This window comes from Osmerus mordax, chromosome 8 (genome assembly GCF_038355195.1).
Source record: "Osmerus mordax isolate fOsmMor3 chromosome 8, fOsmMor3.pri, whole genome shotgun sequence".
Taxonomy (NCBI): Eukaryota; Metazoa; Chordata; class Actinopteri; order Osmeriformes; family Osmeridae; genus Osmerus; species Osmerus mordax.
Genome location: NC_090057.1, coordinates 8,633,673 through 8,660,595, shown reverse-complemented (window position 1 = coordinate 8,660,595; position 26,923 = coordinate 8,633,673). Strand labels below are relative to the sequence as shown.

At 48.4% G+C, this 26,923-nt stretch overlaps 2 protein-coding genes across 2 annotated transcripts in view; one reads left to right on the top strand and one right to left on the bottom strand.

Moving 5' to 3' along the window:
* On the top strand, positions 1-2,642 carry LOC136947950 (protein LEG1 homolog). Its single transcript, XM_067242191.1, has 6 exons — positions 1-382; positions 793-876; positions 1,054-1,238; positions 1,448-1,569; positions 1,900-2,138; positions 2,429-2,642. Exons 1-6 carry the CDS (start codon positions 73-75, stop codon positions 2,578-2,580), a joined length of 1,092 nt encoding a protein of 363 aa, XP_067098292.1. The 5' UTR covers positions 1-72; the 3' UTR covers positions 2,581-2,642.
* Positions 2,643-3,447: 805 nt separating this feature from the next.
* Positions 3,448-26,923, bottom strand: part of ptprk (protein tyrosine phosphatase receptor type K) — a 67,819-nt gene continuing 44,343 nt past the window's right edge. Inside the window, 23 exon segments of the mRNA XM_067241144.1 lie at positions 3,448-4,632; positions 5,431-5,566; positions 5,717-5,880; positions 6,041-6,166; positions 6,281-6,412; positions 7,694-7,867; positions 8,315-8,464; positions 8,801-8,936; positions 9,070-9,224; positions 9,363-9,479; positions 9,605-9,702; positions 9,909-9,945; positions 11,524-11,600; positions 11,959-12,046; positions 12,295-12,485; positions 13,862-14,022; positions 18,228-18,363; positions 21,676-21,712; positions 21,847-22,117; positions 23,273-23,378; positions 24,284-24,485; positions 24,639-24,748; positions 25,136-25,438. Of these exon segments, the coding sequence (XP_067097245.1) occupies positions 4,579-4,632; positions 5,431-5,566; positions 5,717-5,880; positions 6,041-6,166; positions 6,281-6,412; positions 7,694-7,867; positions 8,315-8,464; positions 8,801-8,936; positions 9,070-9,224; positions 9,363-9,479; positions 9,605-9,702; positions 9,909-9,945; positions 11,524-11,600; positions 11,959-12,046; positions 12,295-12,485; positions 13,862-14,022; positions 18,228-18,363; positions 21,676-21,712; positions 21,847-22,117; positions 23,273-23,378; positions 24,284-24,485; positions 24,639-24,748; positions 25,136-25,438 (3,161 nt within the window). The 3' untranslated portion in view covers positions 3,448-4,578.

The following is a 26,923-nucleotide window of genomic DNA, read 5'->3' as shown; positions in this document are numbered from 1 at the left end:
GAAGGTGCGTGTGTCACTAGCCTAGTTGTCTCTCACCGGGTGTTTCCGCAGGTATCCTCCAGAGATCCCACCATGCATGTGCTGGGGATGTTGTCAGGCCTCCTCGTCCTCCTGGCCGCATGCTCCGGTCCAGCTCACAGTGCCATCATTACGGAGAACAACCTGCCTATTCTGTGGGCCGAGGCTTCCAGCCAGCTGTCCGACCTCCCCCAGCAGGACAACATCGTCACCATCAACCCCTGGAACTACCAACAGAGGATGACTCTCTACCGGCTCCAGTTGGCCGCCTCTGATCAGTACATGGGCTCCATGGGCCCCAACACCACGGAGGGGAACCCGCTCTGGAGTCTGCCTCTGCAGCTGGGGTGGAAGCTGAGGTCAGGTAAATATGGATCGATATCACGACTGGACAAAGCTGTTCTTGGAGAGCTACTGTGGGTTTCCATCCCAGCACTAATCCAGCACACCTGAGCTCAATCATGTTTGTTGATGATCTGCAACCCTGCAGATCTCTGGTTGGACAGGCTTGATCTATATATCAGTAGATGTGCTTAAGGAGGACAGGAGGAGAAGTGATGTTGCCTGCTGGTCCCATAGAGAGTTGACCTTTTGCACCTCCTCCATCTCCCTGCTCCATTTCTACCCTCCTCACAGACTATGCCTATTTATCTATATATGATATATACATCTAATTGTAAGCCAGAAATGGTTGATGTGGGTTATTTCTAGAATTAAAATTGGGTCTTCAACTGGTGGTTCTGGCCTTTTCAGTACGCATGTGTGTGTTGGCAGGTCGTCTGTTGGACCCCACGAGTGCTACGACGTGTGGCCAGGAGAGTGACTCCATGTGCATCTCTGGCCAGAGCTGGTGGGCCTGTGAGTAGACTGAGCGGCGCCCTCTGCTGGGGGGTTTAGGGAACTGAGGTTTACTTCTGACAGCTAATGTCAAAGAATGGATTACGTGTCTTCCTGTATTATCTGTCTGTCTTGCTTACTGTTTACTATACACATCCATGTCTTTCCTACCCCCCTCATCACTTATCCATCCCCCAGGTGTGAACTACTACCTCTCTGTGATTCCCTTCTTGGCTGCGGTTCAGAAGGGTGTGATTGGAGATGGTCAGCTCCAGGTCCAGATCCAGACACCGAGTGATGCAGTTCAGGACTACTGCACCTCCTACACTGACTGCTCAACCAAGTTCCCTGACCTCATGGCCAAGTGGGAGGCCTTTTACCAGGTAACATGCCATGATCATGACTTGAACCCAGACTTCAATCCAGACCCATTGATCCAGACTACCACATGACTTCGCCCTTACCCTCAGGTTAATAGCATGTCAAAACACAGCATACTATTTTGGCGGGGATTTGATTTGAATAAATGTCCTGCATTTGTAAAGAGATATGTTGTGCTTCTCTAGACTCCTATCTGCTATGTGTATTGCAGGGAATGAAGGACCTGAGCGTTGCTGCCATCATGGACGTGGAGAAGAAAGACCAGATCCTGGGTCTGATGTGGGCCGCTCAGCAGTTTTCACTACAGACTGCTTCTAGCACCTGCCAGGAGAAGTGAGCACCACCAAGCAAAACATCACCACCAAAGATCATGCATGACCTATCGCCTTTCAGCATCTTCAGACGCACCACCAATCCCCTCTCAGCATCTTCATACGCACTGCCAATAAAGTGACAAAGCTTTTCAGAAACAGGAAAACAAATGTATAAAAAATGATTTTTTTATAAATGTACATATATAAGTATTTCCTCATCAACAGGAAGTGTTCATCTCCTCTCTCTCTCTCTCTCTCTCTCTCTCTCTCTCTCTCTCTCTCTCTCTCTCTCTCTCTCTCTCTCTCTCTCTCTCTCTCTCTCTCTTCTCTCTCTCTGTCCTTCCTCCAGGCTGAAACACTACTCTTACCCAGAGAAAGCCTTTGCTGAGAGCTGGCTCAGCTCAGCCGATTTTGTAGCGGCCACTCACTTCCAGTCCACTGTGGAGCGTTCGGTGTTGTTCATGACGCCACTGCCTGGCCGCGTTCTGAGGGAAGGAGACCAAGCGCCCAACATCCAGGACCTGAGTCCCGAGGAGAACCACACCCTCTCCATCTTCAACTGGATGAGAAACATGAACAGTGTGCTCGGTAGGTGGGCCACAACTTGTCGACCCTTCCCTCACGTCACCTGTGTGACCCCACTGTCACCTGATTGGCCCTTATGGTCACCTGGCTAGGTGCCTGGCTGATCTCTTTGACCATCCACAGTTCAATTTGATTGGCCATCTGTTTGACTTCTCTGTTCATCTGACACACCCTTCTAACGCCTAATTGGTTACTTGGTTGGAACTTCAAAGACAAACTTGTTATAGTATACAAGACAAAAAGAGGAGCATAGCACTCCTAACAATGTGTCTTTGTATGTGTGTGTGTTGTAGGTGGGACCTTGGTGCGAATGTGGCGCAGCGCCATGTGTTCACAAAAGGCCAGAGAGCAGGGCCAGACTTTGCTCCAGGACCTCACCCTCAACCCCAAGTTTGCCCTCACCACAGTCTTTTCCATCCTATCAGAGATGTCCACCAACTGCTGAACTCCCCAATCCAAGCACTCTCTCACACACACACACACACACACACACACACACACACACACACACACACACACACACACACACACACACACACACACACACACACACACACACTAAAACCAACAGCAACATACAGCATTAAGTGTTTGCTCTCAGCCACATATAAACACATATTTAGTATGTGGGCAAGTCACACATACATCCAGAGAAGTGTGGTATTAAAGAAAATAAAGATGTTCACAAGCAAGACCTTGTATGATGAAACCTGTTGTAAGATCCAGTCAATACAATATTCTTTCTGTTCTGCAAGGCAAGTGCTCCACCACTATAAGCCCCCCTGGTGTACATACAGTATTTACTATTTGTTTATGTTTTCACAATAATGTGAAGGTTGACAACCCAATAAACAACTGGACAGTGATGTCTCTAGCTATAAATATGTGTTGCTGGGATGGTAGTGTCTATGTACTGGCCTGTTAAGGTTTTTCATAATATTTACATAAGTAATAGGTCAAGCAATAGTTCTTGAGAGTTTGAACCTAATTAGTGGTATGTCTGCTAGGTTTGTTTTGGTATCCTTGTTGTTTGGTTGGTAGGTCTGATGCGATGAATGATATGATGCAACTAAAGAGACTAATAAGTCAAGGTGTGAAGGTGAGAAAACTCATCCGTAGTGTTTTGGGACTCAGGCTCCTGTTTGTATTATAATGATCTGATGCAACCAAAGACTAATAAGTCAAGGTGTGAAGGTGAGACAACTCATTAGTAGTGTTTTGGTATGGAGATCTCTGTGACACCCACAGTAGAATGTGTCTGGTCAATCAAGACCTGCCATTGCAGCATGATTAATGATGACATCTCCAGTGGCTCTGTCAACCTTGTTTTATTCAAAGAGTTGCCTTGTTTATTACAGCCAATAAGCCAACAGTTACAGACAAACAATATGGACCATGAATTAACTTCACATATACACTACAGTTTCCTGTTACCAGGGTTTCCACTTCCTGTGTGTCCTCTTCTATAATCACTATAACTAGACATCATTTGTCTGTCTGCCTGTCTGTTGGCTAACATTTCAACCTTCGGAACACTGACATCACTTCCTGTCTGGAACCTCAATCTTTGATCTTCTAAGACATCAAAAACAGCTGAGCATGACATTGCCAGAGAAAAATAGAGCTCTCTCACTATGGCCTGGTGGGCTCTGATATCCTAACTGCATGGCCAGAATACACAAGCTTTTACACAAAGGAACCACTGGCACATCACATAGAGAAAAAAATGAAAATATAAAATAAAGATATTACTGAGCTCAGTCTAATACTTAAAAACTACATTAAATGTGTACGGTTCAAAGTTATAGTAAAGAACACGCAATGAAGATGATTGTTTTTAGCCTTCAAAAAGGAATGCAAGTAAACAATAAATACAAACAATGTGCTTTTTTTCTCCATATAGACATATTTACATAAGTCTTTGGCTTATGATTAAACATTTGCTACAAAACTAAAACATGGTGAGCAAGCTGTCGCCAGTGCATGATACAAACATGATCAGAAGCCAAGGTCACATGGGAGCACCTCCATCCATGGCCAGTGCATTAATTTTTTTCGTTCACATTTCAACTGACTTCTATAGATATAGATATAAACTTGTTTGTTGACAATGCTGCAAATATAGAAAACAAAATACAAAAAAGAAAAGAAAAAAAATAACAGTATAGCATGCAACACCTTGGCAGTAGTGTCACTCTTACAAATGTCTGCACAAGAACAGATGTGAATCTGCGGAACAGGAAGCAGACTGAGGCAGGATGCTGCTGCTGCTGCTGTGGCACTGAACACAGAGAAGTACAATGGTGAACGTCACACATACTCTCCTCAAACCCTCTTCTTCATCGTCATCGTCAGCGTCTTACTCCCCTCCTCCTCGTTTCGTCAGTATATCCTTTCATCTTGGTGGGGGTCCCGGCCTCCTGGGCTCAGTGGCGCCCCCTGGTTAGGACGTCTCCATGAACTCCAGGGCCAGGTCATAACAGAAGCGGTACTGCTCCTGTTGGCAATATGATAACAAGCCATTGGTAAGACAGTCCTAACTGTATGAGGATCTACACTCTGGACGCTACACACAAACTCACTATACAACTTGCTTGTATACGACACATACAGTAAATACAATATACATCACTCAAAAGTAAATCAAGACATAGGTCACAGGTCAAGTTAAAGTTTGAACCTAATTAGTTGTTAGATCGTTAAGTTTGTTTTGTTGTTGGTTGGTTTGAGTTTTAATGATCTGATGCAACTCAAAGTTAATAAGCGAAGGTGTGAAGGTGAGACAACTCATTAGTGGTGTTTTGTACTGAGGTCCCTGACACACACACACACACACATGAAACAACAAAAGAGCATCATGTTGCTTGGCTTGCAATGTAATCTGAGACAACACCAGACCTAAGGTGAGCCAACTCATGAGCACAACCCACACACACCTGTTCACACCTCAGAACAAGGGGACTCATTACCTCCATCCACTGCTGAATGTCACTGGTTAACCATTAACACCTTTAGGTGTTCAGCATCTCTGAACCACAGCAAGACAGCCCTGCTAAAGGGCTCCAGCCCCCCACCCCCTATCGCCTCTTCAGGTGTCAGTCAATGCCCTGAAGACTCCCCCCCTCCCCAACACACACAGCAACAACAACACACCTATAGTACCAAACTACAGCCTCACTTCCAGGGATCATTTGATATTACATTGATCGATTGATTGATAGAGATCACAGGCCTTTCCCGTGCATAATGTCTCGGTGAATAACACACGCATACATACGCCCATACAGACTCTCACCGGGGTGTCCACCATGTTGGGTTTGCTGTTTCTCAGGCTCTTCACAGCGTGGAACACATCCACCACATTCTGACGCTTGATCATCTCACACACGATGCTGGCAGCACAGAACATACCACTACGACCGCCTCCGTTCCTGCACAAACACACACACACACAACCAAAAGTCAAAAGGAACCTGGACAAGTGCATGTAATATAAAATAGAGGAATGGTGTGTGTGTGTGTGTACATTTGAAGGTGGGTGTTTGAGTGTATACAGGTGTGTATAAGTGTGTGACACTCACAGGCAGTGTATGATGGTGCGGCCCTCTCCCTCCTCACACTCCTGTTGCCACTTGTCCACCTGTAGGATGAGTTTGAGGAAGGAGCGTTTGGACCCGGGAACCTCCCTATGTCCGGCCCAGCCCAGGTACTGGAACTGACGCACCATAAGGTAACCCTCCTGAGGCTGCAACAACAACAACAGAAATAACGTCAGCATCATCAATGTCAACGACAGACATAACAGCACAGTTCTACATATCAAACAACAACAAAAGTGGCATCATACCAAATAATGTCTACAATGTCGGCATCAACATCCAGTTCATGTGACATCACTTCCTTACCCGGGTCAAGTTACATATCCTGAAGAGGCGACTGATGACATCACAGTCCATGGAGCAGGACATGCACTCCACCTGTACGGGCCCGTAGCGCAGCATGCCCTCCTCAGGCCAGTACTGGGGACAGCCCTGCACACACGCCCACACACAGATACATACGTTAGCCATAATAGCTGTCCTAAACTGGGTTTATGTTAGTCTATGAGTTGTACCAGTCAGGTGCAGGCCAGGTGCCAGTCTCACCTGTGCCAGGTCGATCTCATTGAGCATCACCAGTGATGTGCACCCGTAGTCGTACACCAGACGCCAGAAGTCCTTTACTGTGTTGGGCAATGGATGCTGGGTAACGATGAACGCAGCTGGCTGTCTGTAGCTCTGCCACACAGAACAGGAAGTACAAACATGCATCACCTGACATCACTTCCTGCATCAATGTACAAAAGATTAGAGGATGAGATTGACCAATCATAATGGAGGATGTGTGAACAAGGGGCCATGCAGAATGTGTGAGGGGCTTCAACCACATTAGCATGCTGCAGCTTTAGCCACCTGCGCTAGGTCAACGATGCCATCTGACAAAACACTTAAGCCATGAAACAAATCCAGTATCATAGAAGAAGAAGCGGTATTGATTGAGAAGTGATAAATTCAGAAATTACCTGGTATTCTTCTGACGGCTTGGTTAGAAAAAGTCCAAGAGTTTGTAAAGTGTACGAGAAAGTGGTTGTAACATTAAAGAACTGTACTATGTGTCTGTTTGGCTGAGTTTTAGTTTAGGGTGTCATTCACTTTCTCTACAATGCAACAATCTTTGTTTTAAATCCTTCCATAAATCCCTGATCTGACATGAGTAGACTGGTGGCAGCTGTCTGGGGAAGGATCGGCTGTCACCTGGCCAGTCATGGAGTATCAGAAAGGCAGGGTGGATGCAGTTCAAAACCATTCAAAAAGGTACAGACCCAGTCTGGTTTCATAGGGGTCCAGTCCCAGAGCCGGTCCTACTAGGGTTTATACTTAGTCTAGTCTAGTATGCCTGGTTTGATGTCAAATTTGTGGTGCTCTAGGTAACAGAGTTTGGATGGCTGAACTTGGTCTGAACCTGGAGACTGTCTGGTCCTGATTGATCCTGGCTGTCTGTCCCAGCAGACCATGGGTCTCAGTGATACCCAAATTGAGATCCATTCAAATAGGTTTACCAGAGCCATATGAAAGAGAACTGACACTATCACCAAATAGTAATTATGAAAAAAGGATGACCTCCAGTGAGATTCAAATCTGAACTACTTTACAAGCTTTGATGACATCACTAGTTACACAGCCAGAGAAGAATGTCCAAACAGGGCTGACGGTGTATAGATCACACTGTGACACAACAGTGTCCGGCAGAAGATCAGAAACAGAGATATACACCTGGATTTGTCTCTAGCTTTCTCTTTCTACCATACAGACAGACAGCATCCATTGCTTGCGTACAGCTGAGTGTGTGTGTGTGTGTGTGTATGTAGTCATGTGAAATACACAATGTGAGAATCTGCACAAGTGTCTGAGAGCATGTATGTGCAGGTAGAGAATTGGAACGCATGCAAGTGTGTGTGTGTTTATGTGTATGCGTATGGAGTCGTGTGCCTATGTGTGCGCGCGTGTGTGGACACCTACATCCATGAGGGCAGCGTTGATGTAGTTGGAGCTCTCTCCGTCGATGGTGATGAGGAAGGGCAGGCAGCGGTCAGGGGGCAGGGTGTCCATAAAGCGGTTCTTGTCGTGGTTCCTGGGGAGCAGTGCGATGCTGCAGTCCTCCGGCTGCGGCTGAGGTGTTACGGAGTTCAGGGTCTGGAGGACAGCAGGGAGAGGAAAGTCAGGTAGGAGCCAGGCCTTGTCTAGCCCCAGAGACTAACCCTGGGAATCTTAAACTACCCCGTTGTGACTCCAAAACTACCCGTGGTCATCCCAACTCCCAGTTTTACCATGCACTATCCCTTCTAACCCTGAAATACCCCAGGTAACCCAAAATAACCTCTGACAACCTCACAATACCACATGTAATTCAAAACGATGCCTGACAACCCCATACAACCACAGTTTCTTGTAACAAAACCACACTAGTCCAGCTAACCCAAAGGTAACCATAACCATAAACTCAAAGTTCCTTAACTTCCCCAAAATACCCAAACTGCCCCACACTACCTCAAAACCATGTGTTCACAGCATAGTGGCCTGTCCAGTCAAGAGAGGAGGACATTGGACAGTGTGTCTCCACGGTGACGGGGTGGGGCGTACCTGGAACTCGTCTTTGAGGTGGGAGGAGTTACTCTGGGTGTCTATGCGGATCATGTCATAGTATGCAGCTTTGAACTCGCAGGCCGGGATGGCCGTCTCCCCACAGAGACACGCCTCCAGGATGGCGTCATGGATGAAGATGTACTGCTCCTGAGGCCAGAACACATATGAAACACACAAGGTTTACAACAGGACCAAGGAGGGCTTGGTTAAGTATGTAGTTGCATGCACAGCCTAAATTGCTACATGCACACACGCACACACACACACACACACACATACTGAAGCTGATGGTAGATGGCTCTCATGTTAGTTGGTGAAGTGTGTGTACGTGCGTGTGGTATTGGAATACAAGTGTGTATTTGGTGAACAGAGTGTGTGTTAAGTGAAAGTGAGTGTGTGTGTGTGTGTGTGTGTGTGTGTGTGTGTGCGTGTGTATGCTGGTTGAGGAGAGGTGGGGATGGTGGGATGGCCTACAGTAGTCACCTCTGTCTGTACCATGTTGATGCGTCGGGAGCGCAGGGCTTTGACACAGTTATAGATGTCCACCACGCCCTCTCTCTCCGCCATGTCCAGCATGATGTCAATCACGATGTAACATCCTGTGCGTCCAGCCCCAGCGCTGAGCAGAAAAAGAGAGGAGTTACACAGCTATAATATACAGTACTTACTGAAATGAACATAGCCAGCCCTCCAGAATATCAGACAGACAGGCAGAAAGAGACAGGCAGGCAGGCAGGTATCATGTCTCCCACCTGCAGTGGACCACGATGGGCCCTGCGCTGGGAGGGTTGGAGATCTTGACCCTGCGGATGAAGGACAGCAGGCCGGTGGCGTGATATGGAACTCCGTGGTCAGGCCAGCCGGTGAAGTGGAACTGCTTCACCTCACGAAGCTCGTTGAAACCTCTCTGGTAAATCAAAGGCCAGAATATTCACAGGTTCAATCAAGAAACTCCCTGGATAGTTGTCGCCTGACAGCTGTGCTGTTTATGTGCTGTGTTCAGCCTACAGGAGGTGGAGTATGGGACAGGCCGGCTGGTACTCACCCGCTCCAGAGTGAAGGTCCTCACAACGTACTCAGCCAGAGGTTCTACCTCCACAAAGGTGACCTTGAAGTCGCCGTACACCTCGGCATCATCGGGCCAGTACTTATAGCACTTCACCTGGACAGGAGAGGAAAGGGATACACACACTTGATTAGCTCTAAACACATGTGGACACATAAACACACACACACACGCGGTGTTGTGTTAATGGGGTTAGGGAACAGACATGGAATTGAACCTACCCTTCCCACCTCCACCAGATTGGTCACCATGACGATACAGGCAGACTGCTCCTGCCAGACCATCCTCCAGAAGTCATACACGGTCTCATGGACCGGACCTAGATCACACACACCACGCAGTGCACAGAGTTACAGAGCAGTCAGACACAGATGCTAGACTGAAGACTAACACGGGAGAGAGGGGCAGAGAGAGGTTAAAGCAACACAGCACTGCTAGATAGAGCTGGCCTGAGCTGCAGTGCTCACATTCAGGACAGGCCAAAACGCTCCCCATCTTAACTAGAACATGGGTGAAGGATCTCACCTTGCGTAGCGATGTAGTGACTGGGCCGTTGATAACCCTGGAAGAAGCAGGGAGAACACAGTGAGACGTCTGGGAGGGAGAAGGCAACACACAGCATCATACCCCAGTCACGTCCTACTGGAGAGGGACATGGAAACACCGGACGACTGCCCTGGACTACTGGACAACCACAGAACCAGGACATATATAGTACCATCCCAGGACATATACAATACCAGCCCAAGACATATATAGTACCATCCCAGGACATAGAGTGTCAGCCGTTCAGCAAAAGCCCACAACACATAGATACTGTGGGTCCAGCTAGACAGAGATCCATACAGTGTCATTCCAGCACATGGCTTTGCATCATTTTGTTAGGTTGGTGACAAGTCGTGACAGCTGAGTCAATAGCACACCTCCGGGATGTAAGAGGCCACACTAATACTGCTGTGTTACGACAGAAGGGTACAGAGGCTGGGACTAGGGTAAGGGCTGGGGTGAGACGGGGGGATAAGGCTAGGAGTAGGGCTAGGGGTGAGGCTGGGAGTAGAGCAGGGGCTGAACCTGGGACCAGGGCTGGGGTCGGGGCTGACTGAGGCTTGGGCTAGGTTATGGGCTATGCATGCTTAGGCCTGTTTGGGCGAGAGGACTGGAGCTGGACTTAGGTCTGGGACAGTGTTGAACATGTCACCTCTGGGCTAGAGAATGTGCAGGGTTTGGGACTGGTAGATTGACTGGGGGGGCTAACACACGTTGAACACAGCCTCCTGTAAAATACAAAAGTTATGCAACACTTCCCCCTGTTGGAGATGTTGGAGTATTGCACTGTGGTGTTTTGTCAAACTGACAGTCTGGACTTAAATGAATGGAGGTATAGTTATGGATAGGGGATGGATCTGGAGGGCTGGGCTGGGGGGTCTGGATCAGGAGGGCTGGGCTGGGGGGATTGGAACTGGGGGGCTGAGGGGCCTGTAGCTGGGGGGCTGGGGTGGGAGGGTTGGGCTGTAGACAGGCTTGAAAGGATTGGAAGGGGGTCGGGGCTGGAGCTAGCACCAACCCTGGAGGACGGCCTGGATTTAAGGCAGGGGCTGAGAAGTAGCTGAATATGGGTTGTGGCTGAGCCTGGGGCTGAGGTTGGGCTGAGACCAGATTGAGGCCGGGGATGAGGACAGGCCATGGGAACACAGACATGAGAGCAGCGCGTGGAGGTCAAAGCATGAAGGAACTGAAGAGACAAGATGGCAGAAACATCTCAGCCCACCAGGATCTCCATGCAGACGGGAGAGAAAAAGCAGAGGCCAGCAGCAGCGCGCGGGGGAGAAGAGGGGAAGGAGAGAAGGGGGAGGAGGAGGAGAGGGGAAGGGGGGGGGAAGGGAAGGGTGGGCGAGGGGCGGAGGTATCTACAGTGATACTTACATCCCTGTACAGCCAAATCTACAGCCCAACCACAGGCAGAGTGAAAGAAAGCACAACAGATGTCAGTGAGTAACGAGCACTTTGACTGGAGGAGGGGTAAAAGCTGTATTGTATAGAGAAGACAAAGGCATGCGTAGAAGGCCTGCACACATACGAGAGAAGGAGTGGTGTGTCTCACACGCTGGCCAAGGGAGGAGGGGACGGAGGCCCCACTTACGTCTATGTAGTTGGCGTTGATGTAATCAGACGATGGATCGTCCTCCATCGCTTGCAGGATCACTCTAGAATGATCATCTAGTGTACAATCACACACACGCACACATTAGAGGGCATGCTAGCTGGTGTGATAGTATGCTAACATAGCTAAATACACTGACGAGTCAATAGCTGAGAAAGTCTGTTTTATAGCGCACTTTAACATCCTAATTAAGTATTATAAACACAGTGTATTAGAAGTAATCTAACTAAATAATTGAGTAGCAAGTACACTACCTAAGTAATACATGTTCATGATTGTTTTCGTTTTCTCTCAAAAGCCACAGCACTCACATTTGTGTGTTGCCGACACGTTCCACATGGAAGCCTGGTTGCCATGGAAGTTCTGCGTGACTTACGTGCAATAATGTTTCCATGGAGGTTCTGTGTGACTTACATGCAATGATGTTGCCATAGCGGTTCTTGGTTCTGTTCTGTTCTTTCTTAGCAACGTCCCAAGAGGCGGACTGGCCCTCAAAAAAACTCTGAGGAGAGAGCAGTCACTGCTATCAGACGGGGCCGTGACAGACTTCAGTCTGTCTGTGGATTTGTGCCTGCTCATGTCTGGGTCATTATTTTGGGGTGACTTTCTGTGTGTGCTTGTCTGTAAGTGTGCATGCTTGTGTTCTCATACGTGAGTGTATGTGGACATGTGTGCGCCATACGTGTGCGCGTGCACGCGTGTGCACGTGTGTTTACGTGCACGTGTGTGTGCGTGCGTAGGCTCCCCCACCTCGTACTCCTCCTTGAAGCCGTAGCTGTCGGAGGTCTTCATCAGGTTGATGTGCTGCAGCAGGTCGGCCACTCGGATGGCCGGGTGGAGCTGACCTGTTTGGTAGGGGGACTCGGTCCCCTCACAGTGGTACCGGGGCACGTCCAGCAGGCGACTGGACTCTGCCGACACGGACGCCGTGTGGTTCTCATCTGAGACAGGGAACGACAATGGGAGGGTTGGAACAGTCAGAGGAGTCTCTCTCTTTCTCATATACTTTTTTTTTTAATGCTCGTCGAGGTACACACACACACACAAAAGTATGCGCACACAAACGCAAACGGCTTTGTCAGCAGATCCATGACAGCTGTTTTGTGCCGATGTGGCTTCAACACACCTGTCTATACACACACACACTCATACAACCACACTTACCAGTGATGGGCACTTTACACCAAAGGTAGCAGGAAGAGAAAGAGGACAGACAGGTTCAGAGTGAGTATCGACCAGAGTCTATCCTCTGGTTCACACAGAGCCTACACACGGAAGGTGTTGGAACATGACTGAGAATAGAACTCAGGGCGTGGGACATGACTCGACACATGGAACATGACTCGGAACATGAGGGATGAAACATGGTGCTTTACAACAATAATCGAGGGAGCACTTCACAGTGGCTTTGGCTAAACAGGGAAGACACGCACACACTGAAGACACTCTTCTATGGTAGCTAACACACAGTGTGAGGTATGTGGGGAAGTAGGTTGTTCTTTCCTGAATGCACACAAACTAGAGTAACCCTGCCCCCCGGTGGACATGATGGGGCATTGCACTGTGATGCTCTCTCATGACTAATACACAAATCCCCAAGACTGATACTAAAACTGACAGTTTTGTTCATTCAACAAAATGAAAGTCTTGTTAATCTACACGCTAACATGTCGTCCTCATCTGCAAACTCCTACTGGTTTGCCCTGCTGTGACATGATTGGCTGAGACAGAGCGTGGCTTCCCCCTTCACTTGCGATTAGGAGAGTGGAGAGAGCAGCGAGCTAAAATAAGCTGTTTTCACAGCCCAGCCTACAGCCTCGGGGCACGTTTTAATTCCCCCGTCAGACTGCAGCTCTCGTCTGGACATGAAGACCCCAGCAGGGTGGGGGCACTGTTCATGGAGTTTACTCTACTCTACTGTGGCCTCGACTGTGGCCTCTACTGTGGCCTCTACTGTGGCCTCAAATCTATTGTTTTGTACTATGATGTATATTTGGTGCATGGAGGCGTCCCCATGACCATCACACAGGAAGCACAGAGGTCTGTGAGTGGGAGGAGGGGGGCAGGCGGGGAAGATGGGGACACATGAGGGCAACAGTAGCCCCAGCCTCACCTAGCACAGCCGTGGGAACCAGGGGGTCGTTAGGCACTGGAGAGAGAAACATGTTAAGGATCCTTCTTGAACTTTCTAGAAGCACCTTCAGATCGCTGCTGTTGCACTAGTTGAATATCTACGCCTCGGGAAATATACAGTAGTGTCGACAAATGGTCGAAAGAAAGAAACATAGTAAGAAAGACACAAAGAGTCCATACTCACATCTGTTCGTGAAGTTGTGAGAGTCCATGAAGGTGACGGACATGGGGTCTTCAGTGTGCAGCGTGGTCTGGTCAGCGTAGCTGCGGTCCATGGCGTTCACCATGTGAGTCATCTCCTGCCTGGTCGTGCCAATGGCGTCCTTACGCTTCTTTGCCAGTTTTCTGGAAGGGGTCCGTACAGGAATTGGTTAGGCATCACACAGGGAGTCGTCACAGAGAGGGAGTCACAAACAAACAGGGGACGGAGAGAGGAGAGAAAACGATGCCGGACGGAGGAGGAGAGGAACAGGTCATCTCCACGACAACAGAGTGTCGGGTCGGAATTCTAGCATCCAAGGTTCTGAGATATAGAGCAAGCCCTGATAGGTGGGGGGCGGGGGGTGGGAGGGGTCCCCCAGATGCTTGTCAGGGTTGAGGTGCGACAGCAGCACTGGGTTTAGGGAGGGGGGGGAGAGGGCTGCAGGCCCAGATGAAGCAAGGCAGCCATGCAGCTGTCTGTCCCAGGCTGATTGGGGTGGGAGGTCACTGAGATAAAGCATGCTGTCCACCTCTCCAGATCCCTGGCTGGACCCACGTACACAGATCTCACTCACAGGCTGTCTGACTGGTCCTGGGCTGACGTCTGGTCTAAAGACTGGAGGAGTGCTGGGGTCTAGTGTTGGACTGGGGGAGTGAGAGGAGAGGGGAATGCAGATGGATTGATACTGCAGGGACAGACCAGTTGTGTCAAAAACAATTGGGCTGGGATATAGAGGTCTAGAGGTAGGTAGGGCTGGGATATAGAGGGCTAGAGGTAGGTAGGGCTGGGATATAAAGGGCTACAGGTAGGTAGGACTGGGATATAGAGGGCTAGAGGTAGGTAGGGCTGGGATATAGAGGGCTAGAGGTAGGGCTGGGATATAGAGGGCTAGAGGTAGGTAGGGCTGGGATATAGAGGGCTAGAGGTAGGGCTGGGATATAGAGGGGTAGAGGTAGGGCTGGGATATAGAGGGCTAGAGGTAGGGCTGGGATATAGAGGGCTAGAGGTAGGTAGGGCTGGGATATAGAGGGCTAGAGGTAGGGCTGGGATATAGAGGGCTAGAGGTAGGTAGTGCTGGGATATAGAGGGCTAGAGGTAGGTAGGAATGGGATATAGAGGGCTAGAGGTAGGGCTGGGATATAAAGGGCTAGAGGTAGGTAGGGTTGAGGACCAGAGGGCATAGGAGAAGGGTTAAAGGATAACAGCAGGCCTTGGCAGATTCAGAACCCAACAGGGTAGGAGACAGGAAACACTGGCTACTTTACTACCAAGGAAAAAGACCTTCACCATATCACCAGGAAGCCATGTGCACCCGACACAGATCGACCAATAGGAAAGAGCCTGAGAGAGAGAGCCCGTACTGAACACGTGCGGTAGAGGTTTACCCTACCCAGTGGTCCAGTGGATGGGATGAATGATCACATGACATGTAGGACACACCCACATGCACACACCCACACACAAACACACACCCACACACAAACACACACCCACACACACAGAGGGTACAAAACACAAGTGCAGCATTCTTTTTTCAAATAACACCGCTTTGGTCATCCAGACTTTGCAGGGTTTGGAGGCATGTTGGAAGTTGGTCAATGAGGATGGAATAGCCTGAGCGAAATGTGTTTTCACTTGAAAAAAGGATACTGCATCTTTAAAACACTAAGAGACTACCCGATGACAGACTCCTTGTGTGTTTGTTTGTTTAATTACTTTGTTATTGTTTGTGTTTACTTACAGGTAATAAGAGTAAGAATAGTAGCTCCTCCTGGTTGGGCCAATCAGGAAGCAGGATAAAGAAATGATTATGAATATGCAGATTGGGAATCAGTCCCATTCAACAAAAAGCAGAATAAAGTAGCAAGACAACAAAAATCTGTGTGTTGGACCTCCTGCAGCTGGTCTGTGTGTCATGCATTATTCTAAGGTCAGGACTCATGCAGTTGTTTTGGATTCAGTATCATTGAAAGTGTCAAGAAGATTAATCTAGATACAGACATGCAGGTCATTCAACCTTAGATTCTTCAGGATTTAGAAAATCGATCAGTTAATTAATATGACATGCTTTAGAATAGTCTTGTCTGATTGGACGGACTGTTTGGCAACATGGACACATCCTAGTCAATCATGATTCGCTATTAAGAACTTACGATGGAAATTATTCCATCGTTTTACGTCTACACACAGTTGCCAATCTGAAAACCAGGCAGCTTTCTACCTGCAACAATGATGTCATGTACCACCATTTTAAAGATGCAGTATCTTCGAGGTTCAGTTCAAGATGGGGAACACTGATTGGTTGTTCTCTTGGTATGGTCAGCACTGATTGGTTATGCCCTAAGGTTAATGGGATGAATCTGGCTGTATGGGTATTGATTGATCTCCATGGTAACTAGCACTTGAAAAAAAACCTTTGTACATGGAATGACCCTTGACCTTCACACATGATATATGACCTTTGAACTCGAACCATGGTATGATCTTTATGACCTGTCAGGAAAACAGAGTGACCTGTCAGAGATGTTGAGGAAGCATACTTGGTCCACCGACAGGCACAGCAGCTCCCCCACACACACACACACACACACACATACACATGCATGCACGCACGCACACACGCACACACCCAATCATATAGATATGAGCTACATTTCTTCCACTGAGGGCCATCACCACATGGGATAGTAGCTTGGTGTTCATCAATACACAACCAACAGGGGTTCTGTGTGTAGGGCTCATATACATTACGACATGAAGTAGACAGTGAGATAACATACTGTAGATGTATATTAAACCTCAGTTCACGTGTTTGACATTTGTACCGTGTGATAGAGCACTATGACAGACCAGAGTACTGAGGAGGATGTCTGAATGTCAGCTGTAAAGAGAGAGAGACAGAGATAAAAAGAAAGAGAGGGAAGAGAACGAAAGGAAAGAGGGAGGATGTGTGTCAGCTATGTCCTGTGTGTGAAATTAGAAGCTCCTAATTGGGATGCTGGATGGAGACCGAGCAGAGAGAGAGAGAGAGGGAGAGACAGAGAGAGCGTGTGGAAGAGTGAGAGAGAGAGAGAGAGAGAGAAGTGAGAGAGAGAGAGAGAGAGAGCAGTGAGAAAGGGAGAGAGAGAGAGAGAGAGAGAGAGAGAGAGAGAGAGAGAGAGAGAGAGAGAGAGAGAGAGAGAGAGAGAGAGAGAGAGTCTCTGATAAAGACTCATTTCTACTCTGTCTGGCAGGACCACGACGAGGGCTGGTTGTCACCCTGAGCACGTCACCCTGCACACAACTGACCCTCTCTCCTCACTCTGTCCATCTCTCTCTCTGTCCATCTCCTCTCTCTCTCTCTCTCTCTCTCTCTCTCTCTCTCTCTCTCTCCCTCTCTATCACCTCTCTCTGTTTATCTCTTTCTCTCCATCTCTCTTTTTTCCTTCTCAACCTCTTTTTCTCCTGTCCTTCTTTTCTCGCTCTGCATCCCTTATCTTCCTTCTGGCTTAGAGCTGCTCTACTCAATCACAAACAGCACACGGAGGAGGATGATGGGGGGTGGGGGGGGTAGGTGGGATAGGAGGGAGGAAAGGGGATGGGGTAGAAGAGGGAGGAAGGGGGAGAGAAGGGGAGGGGGAGAGGAAGAGGTATGATGGGGAAGGTAGATGAGGAGGGGAAAAGTGACTTGGCAAAGATTGGGGAATGGGGAGGGAGGGGAGGGGCCTTGGGGTGAAAAGGGAGATGAAAGAAAAACGTCTCCTTAGTTGACCCTGATTGTCGCTGATTAGTCTTGATTAGCCCTGATTGGCTGAACATGAAAGCAGGCGTGATATGGCCATTAACATTCTAGAACACTTTGCCATCAGTGACCCACATCTGGAGTTTCACCTCAACCTGACCCAACCTCAGCCTCAGACAATCTCATACAACACACGTTGATAAACAAATTAAAAACACCATCAAATAACATAATACTGTATAACATATAACCTCAAAACGCTGACATTCATATTGTCTTTCAATTTCTAAATGAGATCAAAGATAAAACTGTGGTTTGATGAAATACTAGTGTGTCCACACGATGGCGCTGTGAGCCATGTAAAGCAAGAGAACGAGCCACAGAGAGCAAGAGTGGGAGAGAGCGAGAGACAAAGAGACAGAGTGGTTCTGACAGCATCAGGAGAGAGAGTAGACTTCAGAGCCGACAGCCACACCAGGTCCCTCTGCTACGAACTACTCTCTACTTGACTCTGCTTCCTACAACACACCCACTGACTAATACATTTCAGTGTATGTGTGTGTGTGTGTGTGTGTGTGTGTGTGTGAGCCTAGTACACTAGACAGGCAAGAAGTAGTTGAGAATCACCTCTTCTTGACCAGCAGGATGGCTACGAGCACCAGCAGGATGAAGACGAGCACGCCTGCGCTGATGCCAGCGATCTTCACCACACGGTCCGTCTGCTTGGCCGGGTCTGGGACCACCTCCGGCTCCTCGGTCGCACCTGAACACAAGATCCCTACAGCGTTACTACCACATCTACAGCATTACTACCACATCCCTACAGCATCCCTACAGCGTTACTACCACATCCCTACAGCATTACTACCACATCCCTACAGCGTTACTACCACATCCCTACTGCATTACTACCACATCCCTACAGCGTTACTACCACATCTACAGCATTATTACCACATCCCTACAGTGTTACTACCACATCTACAGCATTACTACCACATCCCTACAGCATTACTACCACATCCCTACAGCATTACTAGCACATATATACACTGTTACCACGAATACAACGTCAATACAACGTTACTATGTACAATACCTCTACAACATTGCAACGCAGCTCTACTTCTTCTGTTTTCGAATGTGTTGCGTGATGCTGCGTGCTTTGGAATTAGGACACTGTGAGTGTCACACCCGACTCACAACATTTCATCACACGAATCCCCTTAAAGGAGCTTCTACCATAGAGGGGGATGAAGATGAATAGAAACAAATAATGGCGATTTAGAATTCAGATGCCACAGCGGAGACGGTTTTGAGCAGTTTTGAAAGATCTCTCTGTTCTCTCTCTGAGTCTTGATGATTCAGCACGTCAAAACCAGTTTAGAAATTAGAAGGACCTTTCAAAAACAACATTTATTTCTGATGCTGCTTAAACTGCCACTGCTCTCATGTGTCAACGCAGCTCTACAGAGACAGCACCGAAAGCTTTATAGATGTCGCTAATATCTTAAAAGCCCCAGAGTGCTGTAGTATACCAGGAGATTCAGTGTCTGCTACGATAATCCAGGTCGTAAAACAAAACTCTTACTGAGTAAATCCTAATCTCACATCATTCAGACAAACGATCTTCCTGGTAAAGCAGAAGTAGGTGACCAGGGTGACCCTCGCTCCTGCTCCTCTCTCTCTCCGAAACAAGGGCCAACTGAATTGTCCTCTCTGAGCATCTCTATCGGCAGCCTGGCTCCATTTCTTTCAATGCTGTACCTAACTGTACCCCAGGTGTGGATATCTCTCTGAACCGCCACAGCACGAGGACACTCGGCTCTTCAGCTGCTGTCCACCCCCATGTCCTGACCTGGTTAAGCCTGCCGTGACCCCTGCCATGACCCCTCCAGAGCTACCACAGCCCTCCCAGCACGACGATGGTCACAAGCAGATCATTGTTGTGAGAGCCGGGAGATGGCTTCAGAAGCTTTGCCATTATGGGATATACAGTAGAGCTAGGAGCCGTTGTTTGATATTATGGGATATACACAAGGGTTATGAGACATTGTATGACATTATGAGATACGCAGTAGGGTGAGGAGCTATTGTTTGACATGATGGGGTTAGAAGAAGATGTGATCTAGGTCACATCTTCACTCTGGCCAGGATTGGTGACTAACTTGGAGTCAAATATGTCTCTATAAGAATAGCATGGCATTCAGGATCCTCGCTAGCAGAAGAGCACTGTAATCCCCTCACCCTTATCTCCATTCCCCTTCAGGGCAGAGGTCAGGCTGTACAATAGCACCCCCCCCCCCCCTCCCCCAACCTCCCTCAAGCCAGCTCTAAAAGCTCTCAGGAACCTGGCTGGTTCCTGAGTGGTCCACGCCACACTCCAACTATTAACCCAAATCCTGCTGAACAGAGACTGAGCAGTGCTCTACTGCTGGAAGACAAGTAGAGCTGAATAAAGAGAGGCAGGCAGGCGGAAGGACAGACAGACAGTCTGTCTGGCGTAGCTCTATAGACAGACAGGAAGCTCCAGCCAAACCATTAGGTCAAGAACTAGGTCATTAGACATAGGTGTTGGGTTAGAATGGAAGGGGTTTAAGATAGAACTACTGAGAACAAGCAGCATGGTTCTAAAACTAGCTAGCTGAAGTTCCAGAAACGATGCATGAGTGGAGTTAATTGGCAAGGTTCTAAAGCTAGTGCTAAGGTTCAAGAGTTGCAGGTAATGTTTTAGAGCTAGCACGTGAGGGCAGGGGAGACTAAGAGAGACCAGGGTAGTCCAGGAGAGACCAGGGTAGTCTAGGAGAGACCAGAGTAGATCAAACAAGCAACAGACCAGGCCTGCTCTTGCAGGATGGATGGTGACACCAGTTTAAAGGTTATTAATCAATCCTGCTGTCTGGTGTTGGGACACAGCTCTGACATAATCCCTGTCTCGCCTCCAGAATACTTATGTTTCTGTCACTGCTTATAAGATAAATTCATGACAGAAGACTAGGAGGATGTGTAATGGAATTGGATTACTACCATTTGGATGATAAAATCCCCTGCTTCAAATGAAAATCTATTTCCCTTGGTGACGACCGGACTAGCCTTATCAAACTGAGACACGGTTGCTTTGACAAGGGGGCACACAGCACTCTGATGACATGAGCACAGGAAACGCACGACGACAGCGGCCCCAAAACACAAACAAGCGCTCAACTAAAGCCCTCATTATGGACTTGATTTGGCTTGGCTAGTTGGTTTTTAGATTGCAGGGTATTCATGTGTGATCTGATATCCAACAGTTATGGAGGGAAACTGGGTAGGTGTGGAGGTGAGGGGTGAGCTCTCTAAACAAACCTGTCAGTGACATACACACATCACCTTTATACAGTTTCTCAGATGCTCATTAGAAACTCAGACTTTATTCTTTTTTTATGATGATGTAGTAGTGTGTCTGCTCTAACCAACATGCCAACCTGTCCATCCCCGCTTCCTGCTTCCTGGCCATGTGACCAGCACACCCAAACATGGGGAGACAGTTTGGGCCAGAGCAGCTTCTCTGGTTTGGGAGAGCTAGCTTCGTAGCTAGGAGGGTAGACGGACCAGCCGTCTGTGGATTATGTAGACACAGCCCTTTCATGCCACTGAAATCCATCAGCATATGTTTGATAACTTGTAATCCTATGTCGGACAAAAGAGCCTAGAGAAGGTATCTTATCACATAACAAGCCCTTTATTAAAACAACCACACGCCATCATCACCAAAGGGCGTGACAGAATGAGCCAGCAATCAGTCCGACAAACCGTTTAAACCAGTCAAAACAGTCACTGTAGCTGTCTCTATATCTGCCTCTCTCTCTCCTCTTTTTCTATCACTCTCTTTCTCTCTGCCTCTGGCAAAGCTGATCAGCAGAACAAGGTCCTTTACAAATGCAAACACCACAAGTAAGTGGTGTGTGCTTGTGCGCATATATACACATACTATTAAGATAAAGTCAGTGGTATTGGATAGACTATAACCACCTTGTCAGAGTATATTTTACAGTGATGACAAGATAAATTCAGACCTTGGTTGAAAATCTCTTACCTTTAGTAGCTAGCCTCAAACATTGAGTCTTTGTCTCCTGTAAGACAAACAGAAAGATGTGTCATGACAGGTTTGAAAAAGGGATTAGCTGCAGGGTTTGTCTGTGTCATGATAGTAAGTTGCTGAAGACGCGACATAGGGATAGGACTGCGATGGAGCCATGGAACTGACCTTCTCCACACTGCTGACGGCCTGGAAGTAGATGTTGTAGTTCTTCCTGGGGGCCAGCGGGGCGTTCCAGAAGCCCTGGTAGGTCTTGTTGTCCCCCACGGTGAAGGGTGAGGGCTCTGGAAGGTTCCCTGGGGGTAGCTCTGCGGCGTAGTAGTACGGGGAGCCTCCACTAGAGGCGCTGTGGAAAGATACAGGCACCTGGTAGCAGTCTGCGCTGGCCTCTCGCCGAGTCCTGTGGGGGTTCAGCTCTTCAACCACGATCTGATAGGCACTGGAGGGATGACGTCATAAAGGGTTAGCCAATAAATGGTCAGACCTAGTTTTTCCACCCTGACAGACAGGTAGATGACAGAGAAACGTGCCGAGAGACAGATAGAGAGACAGGCAGGCAGAGAGAGAGACAGACAGATGTACAATGGAGGTAGAATTCCCATCATGCCAGAGCAGATGGAGTTCCAGCACTACTGAGCGTGCTCAGTCCTCTCGTCTCGCTGCACGGCCTGTCAATGACAAACTGCTACAAACGAGCTGAACAGATGTCCTGCTGCTCCCCGCGGTCAGCCAGCTCTCTACGCTACCTACACACACACGCGCTCTCGCACATAACCATGCACACTCATGCACACACACTGCCACAAACACACACACACACACATTCTTACACATACCCATACACACACGCCAACAGAAGCTCACATACCCAAACACAAACACACACACGCAACTCTAATCCGCACAGACACACACAAGCACACACATGCGATTCTCCTTCTCTCTCATACCCAATATGCTGATTGAGTTAGATTGTGGTGAAGCTGAGCAGGAGAACAGACAAGCAAGCTGAGCCCATGTTACTGTATGCTTCTTGGACCCTGAGGATGGTCTTTTTGTCTGAAGGTAGCTTTAAAAGTTTACCCATGCTCTGTCAAATCTGGTCCCTGACCTGAACCAGCCCCTGAACCAGCCCCTACACTGTGACCCTATCAGTATTATTGTCTTTGCTCAAACCCCTGCCTTTGTTTTCATAATTCTCACAAATCTTTTAATCTGTTAAAACTAGATATAATCCACAATCCAGTTGATATCTCTCCACATCTCTTCATGGGGTGCCTGGTTATGAGATTATGGTTCTGTCAGCCGTGAGAATGACAATAAGCCATAACATCTGCACAGACGACACCACATACACAATATTTGGCCCGAATAGTTTGTCACAATAAGGCAACAATAACACTATGGCATTATTACATCATAATCATACTCTTACTGCTGTGTGTGTGTGTGTGTGTGCGTGCATGCCCATGCCTACGTGACGTGAAAAATAAATAAAAAATAGTCCCTTACATCAGAACCGAGACCTGTGATTGGTTATCCAGTGATGAACTAAACTTCCACGAAAGCCCAGACCTGTGATTGGCTGGCTCACCTGATTGGCGCTCCCTTGGCCTGTGCAGGCTTCAGCAGCACGGTGATGGTGGTAGCTGTCTCGTTCAGGAAGGCCTCCATCCCGTCATACTCCTCCAAGGTAGGAGCTGGCAAGAGATGAGAGGTCAGAGGTCAAGAAGCAATGAGTGTGTGTGTGTGTGAGTGTGTTTGTGTGGTTGACTTATTGCAGTAGATGTGACAGTCTTCCCTGTCTGCTTGTCAGAGCTCCAACCAGCTGAAGTCAGAATTCATCCTCCAGGTAAACGGCAAAGCTCAAGCACTCTGAAGCTTCCAACAGCCCCACGCCACACTAACTTCAAATAGCTGCCTTTATCATGAGCGGGCATGCTTATTTCCTGCAATTATATCTACATTAGAGATATTATATCTCTGACATTACAGTCAGGCACTTAGCAAATGCAGTGCTAGGCCCAGCAGAGCTTTATTATAACACATAACTGCGCACCTCTCATTCACCTTTGCTCGATCTCCATTCCTTAACCCTTTTGCTCACCTCTTCTCCTCCCTCGGTTTCACTTTCCTCTCCCCCTCTACACTTATCTCTCTCTCTCTCTCTCTCTCCCCCTCTACACCTCTCTCTCTCTCTCTCTCCCCCTCTACACCTCTCTCTCTCTCTCTCTCTCTCTCTCTCTCTCATCTGAGTCAGAAGTCTTTCATCTTGTTCAGGGTGCTCTCCCTCCTCCTCTCACCTGTTCATCTGATGAATACCTTACTGAGCCTGGAGATGATATTAACAGATAAAAAGGGCATTGCTACACACCGACACACTAATACTGTAAACCCCTAACATACACTCATAAACTAATACGCACATAAATACACATACAACAATACAATATGGATTCAGAATATAGGGCTTCACGGATGAGTTTCTCTTCATAGGTGATGGGGACAAATCACACTAGGGATTAAGATAACATTCTAACCAATCAGAAGGCAGAACATGAAAGGGCCGGCAGAACCAACAAAGCGGATTGGAGGGGAGATGTACCCGAGATGTTGGTGGTGACGTTGAGTGTGGCTGGCGGTCCGAAACCCTTGGAGGTGGAGGCTCTGATGAGGAACTGGTAGGTGGTGCCTGGGTGGAGCTGGGAGAACAGGTGGTGGGAGGAGTTGCAGGGCAGGGACACCACCAGCGGGGGGCGCAGCAGAGACACTGAGGGGTCGAACGAACGCACCCCGCAGTAGCTGATCTGGTTGGATGAAGACGAAGAGGAGGAGGTGGATGGAAAAAAGAAGGATCATGGGGAACAAGAAGAAGGTGTTTAGACATGGAGACACTCGGGTAGGAAGGAGATTTGTACCTCTGCTGGCTACCTTCTCCCTTACCCTCTCCCTCCACCTACCTCATACTGGGTTAGGACCCCATTGGGCTCCAGAGGATCTTTCCAGTAGAGGAAGATCTTGTCTTCAAAGGGCGTGGCTCTCAGGGAGCGGCTCGGGACCGGGCCCGGCACTGAGGAGACAAAGAGACAACATGACATAGGGAACAGGACACAACATGACATATGGGACAAGGAGACAACATGACATAGGGAACAGGACACAACATGACATATGGGACAAGGAGACAACATGACATAGGGAACAGGACACAACATGACATATGGGACAAGGAGACAACATGACATAGGGAACAGGACACAACATGACATATGGGACAAGGAGACAACATGACATAGGGAACAGGACACAACACGACATATGGGACAAGGAGACAACATGACATAGGGGACAAGGACACAACATGACATAAGGAACAGGACACAACACGACATAGGGGACAAGGAGACAACACGACATAGGGGACAAGGACACAACGCCAGGACACGGGTCCACCTACCGTCCTCGTCCGTCTGGATGACGGTCTCGTCGCTCTCCTTGCGGCCCTCCGGGTTGGTGAGGATCATCTTCAGGCTGACGTTGGTGTTGGGGGGCAGGCCGGCCACCACATGGCGGGGGGCCTTGGGGTCCATGTCCAGGCAGTCGGCCCTGCTCTGGTTGAGGGCGCTGTGGTAGTGGTAGCAGATGGTGACGTTGAAGGTGTGGCAGCGAGTGATGTTGTAGCCCAGAGACTCCCAGTCCACGGCGATGAAGCGAGCCTGTGTCTCAGCTATCTTCAGGCTCTTAGGGGTCCGCATGGGCTCTGAGGAGAAGGGGGGCTGTTAACATTAAACTGGTTTGTGTGAGTGTGTTTGTGTGTGTGTGCGTCACTGCACTAAAGTGTCTACAGGTTGTCTATAATAGACCAGAGACTGCTGGGTGAAAGCTGTTGACCTCTCTCCATCTCTCTCTCCGCTTCCACCTTCCCCTCCTCCCCCCCCCCTCCCCAGCTACTCCCTCTCCCTCCCCCTCTTCCTGACAGAACAAGCATTTAATAAACGCCTGCTGAACCCCCAGACTGAAATTCAATTTCTGCTGTGCGTGTCGTCAGCCGGTGACATGATAGTTCAATAGCAGGAGGACCATTTACACACACACAGATAATTACTGAAACAAAAGCAGAGAGGGGGAGATGGCAGACAGGGAGACAAGGACACAGGCACTCATCCCCAACAGGCACCTCTTCCTCTAACAAGTCATTATCTTCCTGTCAGTCACTCACACACACGCGCATACACAGACACGTAAAGACATGCACAGACACACGCGCACGCAGACAGACAGACAGAGAGTGTCATTTCCGCAGGAGAGGATTAAACGTGGACAGGTCTGGAGACACATCTGAATGATGGAAGGATGGAGAGAGGAAGGGAGTGTTGATAGGAGAACCGTTTACTGGTCTGGTCAAGGTCAGAGGGAGGAGAGGAGAGTGGATGAGAGGAGAGGAAAAAAGCCTAAATTAAATGACCAAATACAGATCATCTCAGACTTGGAGACAATATTTAAATGTCAAGCTGACAATAAGAACTTCCTTACAGTACGTACACACACACACACAATCTTCAACCACAGACCTTAACACAAATATGAATACTGTTTGCTAAGAAGACAATAGCATAACCTCCCTCTCCTCCACTCCTTCCCTTCCTCCGTCCCTCCCGACATCCATCCTTTCACTTCTCTATCTCTCTCCCTCCCTCTCAATCTTTCTCTTTCTTTCTCTCTTTCCCTCTTCCTCTCTCCTTCCCTCTCACTCTTCCTTTCTCCATCCTTCTCCTTCCCTCTCACTCTATCCCTCCCTATCGCTCTCCTTCCCTCCCTCTCTCTTCAGTGTGTTCCTCGGCCCCGGACGATGATTAACAAGGTGTGTGCCTTCAGTCCTGATCAATACACCTGATCTCCTGCATTAACTTTACAGATTAGTCTCACACACACACAAACATACCCCTCACACCTTTAATAAATTCCATCGATCATCTGTGATGCTAAAATCCAGCAGCTTTTTTCGGGTTTAAATTTAAAGGAGATATAGTTTCTGGAGACACACCCACAAACACACACCCACACACACAGGGACAGACACGCACGCACACACACAGATCACCATGGAGCAAAGCTCTAGGCAGTTTCTTAACTTGTAATCTAAAGATACCTGAATGGTGTGGAGTGGAGTAGAGAAGGAGGGAGGGAGAGAGAGATAGAGATATGAGGGGAAGGAGGGAGGGAGAGATAGAGGTATGAGGAGAAG